The 12,972-nt window shown below is 65.1% G+C and overlaps 1 protein-coding gene across 2 annotated transcripts; it reads right to left on the bottom strand.

Moving 5' to 3' along the window:
• Positions 1-2,102: 2,102 nt before the first annotated feature.
• ASB8 (ankyrin repeat and SOCS box containing 8) lies at positions 2,103-9,391 on the bottom strand. Of its 2 annotated transcripts, XM_064141122.1 has the most exons (4): positions 8,923-9,391; positions 6,181-6,285; positions 4,167-4,831; positions 2,103-3,979 (listed from the first exon to the last, which is right to left on the bottom strand). In XM_064141122.1, the coding sequence occupies exons 1-3, from the start codon at positions 9,037-9,039 to the stop codon at positions 4,199-4,201; spliced, it is 855 nt and encodes a 284-aa protein (XP_063997192.1). In that variant the 5' UTR covers positions 9,040-9,391; the 3' UTR covers positions 2,103-3,979; positions 4,167-4,198. The 2 variants fall into 2 exon arrangements, with proteins under 2 accessions (XP_063997192.1, XP_063997191.1); XM_064141121.1 differs by having other exon boundaries at positions 2,103-4,831.
• Positions 9,392-12,972: the final 3,581 nt, after the last annotated feature.

The following is a 12,972-nucleotide window of genomic DNA, read 5'->3' as shown; positions in this document are numbered from 1 at the left end:
GCTCACACTCCCTGATGCAAATCCTGCTCCTCACTGCAGCTACTGCTCCTCCTCGTAGCCCATGCTCCCTGGAGTAACTCCTCCCCTCCCAACCCTCTGCTCTTCCCCTTTCCTTGGCTGCATTTTGAGCTCTTTGGAGCTTTTCAGCCCCAAACAGAGTCCCCAGGCCCTGGGGTGGGCCTGGGCCGAGCTGGGAGCTGAGGACTCAGCTCCTGCAGCACCACTTTGGGTCCCCAGGGCCCAGCTCAGAAGCTGCAATAAACTCACCACTGCCTGCTGGTGGCCAACACGAAGCCAACTCCAACCTCCTGCTCCTCACCAGGGGCCCCACAGCTTCATCCCAACCTCCTCCTCCTCACCACAGCTCCAACCTCCTGCTCCTCACCAGGGGCTCCACAGCTTCATCCCAACCTCCTCCTCCTCCTCACCACAACTCCAACCTCCTGCTCCTCACCAGGGGCCCCACAGCTTCAACCCAACCTCCTCCTCCTCCTCACCAGGGGCCCCACAGCTTCACCCCAACCTCCTCCTCCTCCTCACCACAACTCCAACCTCCTGCTCCTCACCAGGGGCACCAAAGCCCAAACCTCCTCCTCCTCACCACAACTTCAACCTCCTGCTCCTCACCAGGGGCCCCACAGCTCCACCCCAACCTCCTGCTCCTCACCAGGGGCACCACAGCTTCACCCCAACCTCCTCCTCCTCACCAGGGGCACCACAGCTCCAACTTCCTCCTCCTCACCACAACTCCAACCTCCTGCTACTCACCAGGGGCACCACAGCCCCAACCTCCTCCTCCTCACCACAGCTCCAACCTCCTGCTCCTCACCACAACTCCAACCTCCTGCTCCTCACCAGGGGCCCCACAGCTTCATCCCAACCTCCTCCTCCTCACCACAACTCCAACCTCCTGCTCCTCACCAGGGACCCCACAGCTTCACCCCAACCTCCTCCTCCTCACCAGGGACCCCACAGCTTCACCCCAACCTCCTCCTCCTCACCATGGGCCCCACAGCTTCACCCCAACCTCCTGCTCCTCACCAGGGGCACCACAGCTTCATCCCAACCTCCTCCTCCTCACTACAACTTCAACCTCCTGCTCCGCACCAGGGGCACCACAGCCCCAACCTCCTCCATCACCACAGCAGCAGCTCAGCAGCAGCCTGGGCTGGCTCAGCAGGAGCAGGGCAGGGATTGTGCCCCTGCAGTGGGCAGTGGGGAGGGCAGAGGTGGGGGCAGGGTTGGGCAGCTGAGTGGCAGGAGGGCAGTGAGGAGCTGCAGCAGAGGCAGAGAAGGGAGTGGAGGTGGGGAAGGGTCTGGAGGAGAGGCTGGGGAGGAGCAGCTGAGGGAGCTGGGGGGGGTGAGGCTGGAGGAGAGGAGGCTGAGGGCAGAGCTTGTGGGGCTGTGGCAGGGCCTGAGAGGAGGCTGGAGCCAGGGGGGGGCTGAGATCTGCTGTCCTGAGTGCTGGCACAGGAGGAGATGGCCTCAAGGTGCCCCCAGGGCAGGCTCAGGTTGGCCCTGAGGAGCAACTTCTGCCCTGGAAGGGTTCTCTGAGCCTCTGCCAGGCTGCCCAGGGCTGAGTGCCCATCCCTGGAGGTGTTCCCCAGCCCTGCAGCTGTGCTGCTGAGTGCCAGGGGCTGAGCCCCAACCCTCTGCAGCTCTGCAAGTGCCTGAGAGGAGGCTGGAGCCGGGGGGGGGGGCTGAGATCTGCTGTCCTGAGTGCTGGCACAGGAGGAGATGACCTCAAGGTGTTCCAGGGCAGGTCCAGCTTGGCCATGAGGAGCAATCTCTGCCCCTTGAGGACTGCCCAAGCCTGGCCCAGGCTGCTCAGGGGCAGAGTTGGAGTCTCCAGCCCTGGAGGTGCTTCCCAGCCCTGCAGATGTGGTGCTGAGGGTCAGGGTTTAGCTCCAGCCCCAACAGGGTCAGAGAACATTGGACTGGATGCTCCTGAAGGGCTTCTCCAACCCAAACAACTCCAGGATGCAAAGCAGGAAGTTTTCCTCCCTCCCACCCTCCCTCCCTCCCTCCCTCCTTCCCTCCCACCACCTCCCAGCCCTCCCTGCCCCCCCCCAAGACAAGGCAAAACAAAAGGAGCAGGAAAATCCAGGCCAGTCCAACAGCTGGGATCTAATTAGCCACTTGAGAGGGAATTGTTCACCTGCAGGGAGCAGTGTGGAGGTGCCATGGGTGCCATGGGTGCCATGGATGCCATGGGTGCCACGGGTGCCATGGGCAGGAGCTGCCTGGGAGCTCTGCTGCAGCTCAGCAGGAAGGGCAGAGCAGGATGCCCCCTCCCTGGGGGTATTCAAGGCCAGGCTGGAGAAGTCCTTGGACACCCTGAGCCAGTGGAAGGCATCCAGGGGGTGGCCAGGGGCTGACTTTCCATGCCCCTTCCCAACCCAACTCCCGCAGGAGCACCAAGATGCCAACCGGGGAAGGGCATCCAGTGCCAGCTGAAGTAGCAAACCCCTTTGACTGCAGGTGCCAAGCTGAGGGGCTCAGCTGAGCAGCAGCAGATACTCCTTGAGGCAGGCATCCAGGGGGTTGCCAGGGGCTGACCTTCCATGCCCCTTCCCAACCCAACTCCCGTGGGAGCACCAAGATGCCAACCAGCGAAGGGCATCCAGTGCCAGCTGAAGTAGCAAACCCCTCAATTGCTGGGTGGCAGGGGGGCAGCTGCGTGGTGCCAAGCTGAGGGGCTCAGCTGAGCAGCAGCAGACACTCCTTGAGGCAGGTGGGCAGGCATCCAGGGGCTGACTTTCCATGCCCCTTTCCAACCCAACTCCCGCGGAAGCACCAAGATGCCAACCAGCGAAGGGCATCCAGTGCCAGCTGAAGTAGCAAACCCCTTTGACTGCAGGGGGGCAGCTGCGTGGTGCCAAGCTGAGGGGCTCAGCTGAGCAGCAGCAGACACTCCTTGAGGCAGGCATCCAAGGGGTTGCCAGGGGCTGACTTTCCATGCCCCTTTCCAACCCAACTCCCGCGGGAGCACCGAGATGCCAACCAGGGAAGGGCATCCAGTGCCAGCTGAAGCAGCAAACCCCTTTGACTGCAGGTGCCAAGCAGCAAGGGGCTCAGCTGAGCAGCAGCAGATACTCCTTGAGGCAGGCATCCAGGGGGTGGCCAGGGGCTGACTTTCCATGCCCCTTCCCAACCCAACTCCTGCAGGAGCACCGAGATGCCAACCAGGGAAGGGCATCCAGTGCCAGCTGAAGTGGCAAACCCCTTTGACTGCAGGGGGGCAGCTGCATGGTGCCAAGCTGAGCAGCAGCAGACACTCCTTGAGGCAGGTGGGCAGGCATCCAGGGGGTTGCCAGGGGCTGACTTTCCATGCCCCTTCCCAATCCAACTCCCGCGGGAGCACCGAGATGCCAACCAGCGAAGGGCATCCAGTGCCAGCTGAAGCAGCAAACCCCTTTGACTGCAGGTGCCAAGCTGAGGGGCTCAGCTGAGCAGCAGCAGACACTCCTTGAGGCAGGTGGGCAGGGGGTTGCCAGGGGCTGACTTTCCATGCCCCTTTCCAACCCAACTCGCGCGGAAGCACCAAGATGCCAACCAGGGAAGGGCATCCAGTGCCAGCTGAAGTGGCAAACTCCTTTGACTGCAGGGGGGCAGCTGCATGGTGCCAAGCTGAGCAGCAGCAGACACTCCTTGAGGCAGGCATCCAGGGGGTTGCCAGGGGCTGACTTTCCATGCCCCTTCCCAACCCAACTCCCGCGGGAGCACCAAGATGCCAACCAGCGAAGGGCATCCAGTGCCAGCTGAAGTGGCAAACCCCTTTGACTGCAGGGGGGCAGCTGCGTGGTGCCAAGCTGAGCAGCAGCAGACACTCCTTGAGGCAGGTGGGCAGGCATCCAGGGGGTTGCCAGGGGCTGACTTTCCATGCCCCTTCCCAACCCAACTCCTGCGGGAGCACCAAGATGCCAACCAGCGAAGGGCATCCAGTGCCAGCTGAAGTAACAAACCCCTTTGACTGCAGGTGCCAAGCTGAGGGGCTCAGCTGAGCAGCAGCAGACACTCCTTGAGGCAGGCATCCAAGGGGTTGCCAGGGGCTGACTTTCCATGCCCCTTCCCAACCCAACTCCCGCGGGAGCACCAAGATGCCAACCAGCGAAGGGCATCCAGTGCCAGCTGAAGCAGCAAACCCCTCAATTGCTGGGTGGCAGGGGGGCAGCTGCGTGGTGCCAAGCTGAGGGGCTCAGCTGAGCAGCAGCAGATACTCCTTGAGGCAGGTGGGCAGGGGCAGCTGCTGCACAGCCTCGGGCAGGAAGCGGACGCCCAGGCTGCGGCGCACGGCGTAACGGGAGAGGCTCTGCAGGGTGCCAGGGGCAGAGCAGAGCAGGGTCAGCTTTTGGCACAGCTGCTGGTCCTTGGTCACCTCCCAGGGCATGCTGCCGTTTTTCCTCAGCTCAAAGTGCCCAACAGCTCGATGGAGGAGGTCAAAGCAGGAATCCTCTCTCTCTGTCCCCAACCCCCTCACCAACAAAGCCACCAGACGAGAGATTGGGCTCTGACCTTTCAAGTTGACCACTCTGACCTCGGCTCCGAAGTCCAGCAGGATGCTGACGCTCTCCAGGTTGCCTTTCATGGCTGCCCAGCTCAGGGGGGTGTCGTTGTTGTAGTCTGGGGCGTTGACCAAGGCTCCGTTCTCCAGCAGGGCTCGGACGCACTCGGAGGTGTTCTTGAAGGCTGCCCAGTGCAGGGGAGTGTCTTTGTTGCCGTCCAGGGCGTTGGGGTTGGCTCCGTACTCCAGCAGGATCTCCACGCAGGTCTCGTCCTTCTCGGCCGCGTAGTGCAGGGCGGTTCGGTTGTAGCCGTCCAGGGCGTTCACCTGCGGGAGGGAGAGGAGGGGGGGAGAGGGTAGGGGGAGGCGGAGAGAGGGGCGGAGGGAGAGAGGGGGAGGTGGTGAGAGGCGGAGGGAAGCGAGGGGGAGGTGATGAGAGGCGGAGGGAAGCGAGGGGGAGGTGATGAGAGGCGGAGGGAAGCGAGGGGGAGGTGATGAGAGGCGGAGGGAAGCGAGGGGGAGGCGGTGAGAGGCGGAATGAAGGCAGGAGGGAAGGCAGGAGGGAAGGCAGGAGGGAAGGCAGGAGGGAAGGCAGGAGGGGAAGGCAGGAGGGGAAGGCAGGAGGAGGGGGAGAGAGGTGGAGGGAGCGAGGGGAAGGCGGTGAGAGGCGGAGGGAAGGCAGGAGGAGGCGGAGAGAGGTGGAGAGAGGTGGAGGGAAGCGAGGGGAAGGTGATGAGAAGTGGAAGGAAGCGAAGGGGAGGCGGCGAGGGGCAGAGGGAAGGCAAAGGGAGGTGATGAGAGGCGGAGGGAAGGCAGGAGGGGAAGGCAGGAGGGGAAGGCAGGAAGGGAAGGCAGGAAGGGAAGGCAGGAAGGGAAGGCAGGAAGGGAAGGCAGGAGGGGAAGGCAGGAGGGGGAAGGCAGGAGGGGGAAGGCAGGAGGGGGAAGGCAGGAGGGGGAAGGCAGGAGGGGAAGGCAGGAGGGGAAGGCAGGAGGGGAAGGCCGGAGGGGAAGGCAGGAGGGGAAGGCAGGAGGGGAAGGCAGGAGGGGAAGGCAGGAGGGGAAGGCAGGAGGGGAAGGCAGGAGGGGAAGGCAGGAGGGGGAAGGCAGGAGGGGGAAGGCAGGAGGGGAAGGCAGGAGGGGAAGGCAGGAGGGGAAGGCAGGAGGGGAAGGCAGGAGGGGAAGGCAGGAGGGGAAGGCAGGAGGGGAAGGCAGGAGGGGAAGGCAGGAGGGGAAGGCAGGAGGGGAAGGCAGGGGGAGGGAAGGCAGGGGGAGGGAAGGCAGGGGGAGGGAAGGCAGGGGGGGAAGGCAGGGGGAGGGAAGGCAGGGGGGGAAGGCAGGGGGGGAAGGCAGGGGGGAGGGAAGGCAGGAGGGGAAGGCAGGGGGGGAGGGAAGGCAGGACCAAAGCAGGCAGTGTGGAGGTTCAAATCCTTCCTTCAGGCTTCCAGCACAAAACCACCTCCTAGGGCAAGCAGCAGCCCCAAACTCAAGGCTGCAAAGACCTCACTGCCTGCTGGGCTGAGCAACCTCCAACTGGACCCAAGGCACAAAAGCATCACTTCAAATCAGCTTCCCCTCCCCCCTCACAGCTCCTAAACCTTTTCCAAAGGGATTTTGGCCTTCTTTTCCCCTCCCCCCCTTCCCCTCCCCCACCTTTTGGGGGCTTTCAAAGCTTTTACCTCAGCTCCCTTCTGCAGCAGCAGCTCCACGCAGTCAGCATCAGCCACCATGCAGGCACAGTGCAGAGGCTTCAGGGTTCCATGCATGCAGTTCACATCTGCACCCTGCCAGGGAGCAGAGGGCACCACCTTGGCATGAGTAAATCCCACCCACTCGTGGGGCTGCACCACACCCCGGGGGCTGCTCCAGCCCCCCCCCCCCCCCCCCCCAAGGTCTCTTTAACTTGCATCACTACCAAGAGTGCACTGAGAGACTCCCAAAGCAGTGAACTCCCTGCTGGAAGCCTTCCAAGGGCTGTTGGATCCATGGCTTGAGGCCAGTGGGAGGAGGTTCACTACAGCCAAGGGTTGGGTCCTGCCCCTGGCTCACAGCAAACCCAGGGAGGTACCAGGATGGAGGCAGAGGGGATGGGAAGTGCCCCCCCAGGGGAAGAAGGAGCTGCCTGGCAGCAGAGCCCAACCCCACCTGGCTACAGCCTCCCTGCAGGCAGCTGCAGGCAGCAATGAGCTCTGCCCTCAGCCTCCTCTGCTGCAGGCTGCACCCCCCCAGCTCCCTCAGCCTCTCCTCACAGGGCTCTGCTCCAGGCCCCTCCCCAGCCTTGCTGCCCTGCTCTGGGCACCTTTCTGGGCATCTCTCTGCAATGGAGGAGCCCAGAGCTGGACACAGCACTGCAGGGGTGGCCTGAGCAGTGCTGAGCACAGGGGCACAAGAACCTCCCTTGTCCTGCTGCCCACACTGCTCCTGAGCCAGCCCAGGATGCCATTGGCTCTGCTGCCCACCTGGGCACTGCTGCCTCCTCTGCAGCTCCTCTCTGCCAGCACCCCCAGGGCCCTCTCTGCCTGCCTGCTCTCAGCCACTCTGGCCCCAGCCTGGAGCTGCTTGGGGTTGCTGTGGCCAAAGGGCAGAGCTTGGCACTGGGACCTGTTCAAACTCCTGGTGCTGGAGTGGATTGTTCAGCCTGGAGAGGAGAAGGAGCCAGGGAGACCTTCAGGCTTAGGGAGGGAGAGGATCTGTGGTGGCAGAGGTGACAATGGCTCTGAACTGGCCAGAAGGAAAGAATCCTTTACACTGAGGGTGGTGAGAGCCTGGTCCAGGCTGCCCAGAGAGGTGAGGGCAGGACAGGGCCCCTCAGTGCCAGGAGGGCAGAGCTGGGGGCAGGGTTGGGCAGCTGAGTGGCAGGAGGGCAGTGAGGAGCTGCAGCAGAGGCAGAGAAGGGAGTGGAGGTGGGGAAGGGTCTGGAGGAGAGGCTGGGGAGGAGCAGCTGAGGGAGCTGGGGGGGGTGAGGCTGGAGGAGAGGAGGCTGAGGGCAGAGCTTGTGGGGCTGTGGCAGGGCCTGAGAGGAGGCTGGAGCCAGGGGGGGGGCTGAGATCTGCTGTCCTGAGTGCTGGCACAGGAGGAGATGGCCTCAAGGTGCCCCCAGGGCAGGTTCAGGTTGGTCTTGAGGAGAAACTTCTGCCCTGGAAGGGTTCTCTGAGCCTGTGCCAGGCTGCCCAGGGCTGAGTGCCCATCCCTGGAGGTGTTCCCCAGCCCTGCAGCTGTGCTGCTGAGTGCCAGGGGCTGAGCCCCAACCCTCTGCAGCTCTGCAAGTGCCTGAGAGGAGGCTGGAGCCAAGGGGGGGGCTGAGGTCTGCTGTCCTGAGTGCTGGCACAGGAGGAGATGGCCTCAAGGTGCCCCCAGGGCAGGTCCAGCTCAGACTTTAACCCTTCACTGAAAAGGCTCTCACAGCCTGGCAGAGGCTGCCCAGGGGGGGGCAGACAAACCAGCAGCTGCCCAAGTGCCCCTGGCAAGGCTCCTGAACGTCCTGAGCTGCCCTTGCTGGGCCATTGCCCAGGGTTGGCATCTCGAAGGGGGTTCAAAAGGCTCTGTGGAGACCTCCCCACCCAAAACTCAGCTCGTGGCTCCCCCCTCTGAGGGTCCACGAGTGGGCTCCCAGCCCAACCCCCTCACCCTGAAGGGTGCTCAAGCAGGGTGGGGAGAGAGGCTCCACACACACACACCTGGGACACCACAGCTGGGGTGCCACTGAGGTGTCCCTGCCCTGGGTGACACCAGAGTGTCCCTGTGGGGGTGCCACTGAGGTGTCCCTCGGGGTGACTCTGGGGTGTCCCTGTGGGTGCCATTGGGGTGTCCCTTTGGGTGCCATTGGGGTGTCCATGTGGGTGACTCTGGGGTGTCCCTTTGGGTGCCATTGGGGTGTCCCTTTGGGTGCCATTGGGGTGTCCCTTTGGGTGCCATTGGGGTGTCCCTGTGGGTGCCATTGGGGTGTCCCTGGGGGTGCCACTGAGGTGTCCCTGGGGGTGCCATTGGGGTGTCCTTGGGGGTGCCACTGAGGTGTCCCTTTGGGTGCCACTGAGGTGTCCCTGGGGGTGCCACTGAGGTGTCCCTGCCCTGGGTGACACCAGAGTGTCCCTGTGGGGGTGCCACTGTGGTGTCCCTGGGGGTGACTCTGTCACACCAAGGGGGGGGACACACCCCAGACCCCTCTATTGTCACACCAAGGCGGGGGACACACCCCAGGCCCCTCTATTGTCACACCAAGGGGGGGGACACACCCCAGGCCCCTCTATTGTCACACCAAGGGGGTGGGGGGGGGACACACTCCCCCCCCAGACCTCCCCCCACGGTCGCTCCCGGGAGCGGCTGCCTCACCTCGGGCCCCCTTCCCTTACGAAGCCTCCAACGTCCGTTAGCACCGGGCCGAGGAGGGGGGGGGGGGGGGGCAAAGCTCGGGGCCCTCTCACCTTGCCGATGAGATCCTCCACGTTGTCGCGGGGGAAGGAGCGGATGGCGGCGATGGTGCGGATGAGGCGCTCGGACAGGGAGTACTTGCTCTGGATGCTCTGCATGATGTACCACATAGTGCGAGCCGCCCGGCGGCCTCCTGCCCCTCATGCCCCGGGCGGCCCCCCCGAGCCCCCCGGCGCCAGGCCCCGGAGGGCCACACGGACACACGCGAGGAGGCTCCGGACCGCTCCGGGCGGGGAAAGCCGCGGGGAGGAGCGGAGGGTGCAAGGGAAGGGTGCGGAGAGGGCCCCGGGGCTGGGGGGGGGGGTCCGGGGATCGCCTCGGTCCCGGCGAGGCTGCTCCAGGCCCGGAGGGAGGCGGAAGGCGGAAGGCGCCGCCGCCGCTACCCGGAAGTGACGTCATCGCGCGTCACCGGAAAGCCTGCGCTCAATCTCCGCCAATCAGCTCACGGCGTCCCTCAGGGTCCCGCCTCCTTCCCGGAAGATCCCGCCCCTCTCCCTCCTCTCCACCAATCGCCCGCCGCGCCCTCGCGTTAGTCCCGCCCCTCTCCCTCCTCTCCACCAATCGCCCGCCGCGCCCTCGCGTTAGTCCCGCCCCTCTCCCGCCTCTCCACCAATCGCCCGCCGCGCCCTCGCGTCAGTCCCGCCCCTCTCCCTCCTCTCCACCAATCGCCTGCCGCGCCCTCGCGTCAGTCCCGCCCCTCTCCCGCCTCTCCACCAATCCGCGCTCTCTCTCTGCGCAGCTTCCGGGCTCCGCTGGCTCAAACCACGCCCCCCGGCCCGGGGCTGACGTCGCCATGGCAACGCTGCGGCCTGGTGCGCTCGGAGAGGCCTGGCCCGGGGGGGGGACAACAACGAGAGCTGGGGGACAGCGCAGGGACACCCCCAGAGGGACACTCTGGTGTCACCCAGGGCAGGGACACCTCAATGGCACCCCCAAAGGGACACTCTGGTGTCACCCAGGATGGGGGCACCCCAATGGCACCCCCAGGGACACCTCAGTGGCACCCCCAAAGGGATACATTGGTGTCACCCAGGGCAGGGACACTCTGGTGTCACCTAGGATGGGGACACCTCAATGGCACCCCCAAAAGGACACTCTGGTGTCACCCAGGGCAGGGACACCTCAGTGGCACCCCCAAAGGGACACTCTGGTGCCACCCAGGGCAGGGACACCTCAGTGACACCCCCAGAGGGACACTCTGGTGTCACCCAGGATGGGGACACCTCTCAGTGGCACCCCCAGGGACACCTCAGTGGCACCCCCAAAGGGATACATTGGTGTCACCCAGGGCAGGGACACTCTGGTGTCACCTAGGATGGGGACACCTCAGTGGCACCCCCAGGGACACTCTGGTGTCACCCAGGGCAGGGACACCTCAGTGACACCCCCAAAGGGACACTCTGGTGCCACCCAGGGCAGGGACACCTCAGTGACACCCCCAGAGGGACACTCTGGTGTCACCCAGGATGGGGACACCCCAGAGTCACCCACAGGGACACTCTGGTGTCACCCAGGGCAGGGACACCTCAGTGGCACCCACAGGGACACCTCACAGTCACCCACAGGGACACTCTGGTGCCACTTAGGGCAGGGACTCCTTAGTGGCCCCCCCAGGGACACTCTGGTGTCACCCAGGGCAGGGACACCTCAATGGCACCCCCACAGGGACACTCTGGTGTCACCCAGGATGGGGGCACCCCAATGGCACCCCCAGGGACACCTCAGTGGCACCCCCAAAGGGATACATTGGTGTCACCTAGGATGGGGACACCTCTCAGTGGCACCCCCAGGGACACCTCAGTGGCACCCCCAAAGGGATACATTGGTGTCACCCAGGGCAGGGACACTCTGGTGTCACCTAGGATGGGGACACCTCAATGGCACCCCCAGGGACACCTCAATGGCACCCCCAGGGACACCCCAGTGGCACCCAAAGGGACACCCCAGTGGCACCCAGGGCAGGGACACCGCAGGGACACCCCCAGAGGGACACTCTGGTGTCACCCAGGGCAGGGACACCTCAGTGGCACCCCCACAGGGACACTCTGGTGTCACCCAGGGCAGGGACACCCCAGTGGCACCCAAAGGGACACCCCAGTGGCACCCAGGGCAGGGACACTGCAGGGACACCCCCAGAGGGACACTCTGGTGTCACCCAGGGCAGGGACACCTCAGTGGCACCCCCACAGGGACACTCTGGTGTCACCCAGGGCAGGGACACCCCAGTGGCACCCAAAGGGACACCCCAGTGGCACCCAGGGCAGGGACACTGCAGGGACACCCCCAGAGGGACACTCTGGTGTCACCCAGGGCAGGGACACCTCAGTGGCACCCTAAGGGGACACTCAGTGACATCAGCAGGTTCCAGCACTGGGTGGCACTGGCATGGCCCTGGAGATCTGCTGGGTCAGAATGGAGTGGCCCTGCCCTGGGTGACACCAGAGTGTCCCTGTGGGGGTGCCACTGAGGTGTCCCTTTGGGGGTGCCATTGGGGTGTCCCCATCCTGGGTGACACCAGAGTGTCCCTTTGGGGGTGCCACTGAGGTGCCCCCATCCTGGGTGACACCAGAGTGTCCCTTTGGGGGTGCCACTGAGGTGTCCCTGCCCTGGGTGACACTGGGGTGTCCCTGGGGGTGCCACTGAGGTGTCCCTGTGGGGTGACTCTGGGGTGTCCCTTTGGGTGCCATTTGGGTGTCCCTATGGGTGACTCTGGGGTGTCCCTTTGGGTGCCATTGGGGTGTCCCTATGGGTGACTCTGGGGTGTCCCTTTGGGTGCCATTGGGGTGTCCCTATGGGTGACTCTGGGGTGTCCCTTTGGGTGCCACTGAGGTGTCCCTTTGGGTGCCATTGGGGTGTCCCTTTGGGTGCCACTGGGGTGTCCCTGGGGGGTGACTCTGGGGTGTCCCATTGGGTGCCACTGGGGTGTCCCTGGGGGTGCCACTGGGGTGTCCCTGGGGGTGCCACTGAGGTGTCCCTGTGGGTGCCACTGGGGTGTCCCTGGGGGTGCCATTGGGGTGTCCCTGGGGGTGCCACTGGGGTGTCCCTTTGGGTGACACTGGGGTGTCCTGGGGGTGCCACTGAGGTGTCCCTGGGGGTGCCACTGGGGTGTCTCTTTGGGTGCCACTGAGGTGTCCCTGGGGGTGCCACTGGGGTGTCTCTTTGGGTGCCACTGGGGTGTCCCTTTGGGTGCCACTGAGGTGTCCCTTTGGGTGCCATTGGGGTGTCCCTTTGGGTGCCATTGGGGTGTCCTGGGGGTGCCACTGAGGTGTCCCTGGGGGTGCCATTGGGGTGTCCTGGGGGTGCCACTGAGGTGTCCCTGTGGGTGCCACTGGGGTGTCTCTTTGGGTGCCACTGGGGTGTCCCTGTGGGTGCCATTGGGGTGTCCCTGGGGGGGTGCCACTAAGGTGTCCCTGTGGGTGCCATTGGGGTGTCCCTGGGGGTGCCACTGAGGTGTCCCTGTGGGTGCCACTGGGGTGTCCCTGTGGGTGCCACTGGGGTGTCCCTGGGGGTGACTCTGGGGTGTCCCTTTGGGTGCCACTGAGGTGTCCCTTTGGGTGCCACTGGGGTGTCCTGGGGGTGACTCTGTCACACCAAGGGGGGGGACACCCCAGACCCCTCCATTGTCACACCAAGGCTGGGGGGGGACACCCCAGACCTCCCCCCACGGTCGCACTGAGATGGGGAGGGGACACCCCAACCCCCCCCCCCAAAGTCCCCCTAAGGTCACACAGAAACGGGGGGGGGGGGGATACACCTGAACCCCCCCCCTAAAACACCAGTGGGGGACACCCCACACACCCCCCCCCCAGACACATTGCGGGGGGGCGGGGGGGGGAGGGGACCCCCCCCCCATACACCTTCCCCCCCCCCCCCCGACTCCATCCCCCTTAACCCTTCCCCTCCGGGAGGGGAGGGGGGGGGGAGAGGGGAGGGGGTCTTGGGGGGTGTCCCCTCCCCACGGCGCTGCTGGGGGGGGGGTGTGGGTGGGTGGGGGTCGCTGGTTTGTGTCCCCCCCCCCCCGGTGGCAGCGGCTGCAGGCGGCC

This window comes from Pogoniulus pusillus, unplaced genomic scaffold (assembly GCF_015220805.1).
Source record: "Pogoniulus pusillus isolate bPogPus1 unplaced genomic scaffold, bPogPus1.pri scaffold_133_arrow_ctg1, whole genome shotgun sequence".
Lineage (NCBI taxonomy): Eukaryota > Metazoa > Chordata > Aves > Piciformes > Lybiidae > Pogoniulus > Pogoniulus pusillus.
Note: the sequence above shows the minus strand (reverse complement) of the source record. Positions and strands in the feature narration are given on the sequence as shown.

Coding starts and splice junctions, on each gene's coding strand:
- ASB8 (XM_064141121.1), bottom strand. CDS start 9,039: ATGTGGTACATCATGCAGAGCATCCAGAGCAAGTACTCCCTGTCCGAG. Junction 6,286..8,922: donor TGGAGGATCTCATCGGCAAG/GTGAGAGGGCCC, acceptor GCTCCCTGGCAG/GGTGCAGATGTGAACTGCAT. Junction 4,832..6,180: donor TGCTGCAGAAGGGAGCTGAG/GTAAAAGCTTTG, acceptor TCCCTCCCGCAG/GTGAACGCCCTGGACGGCTA.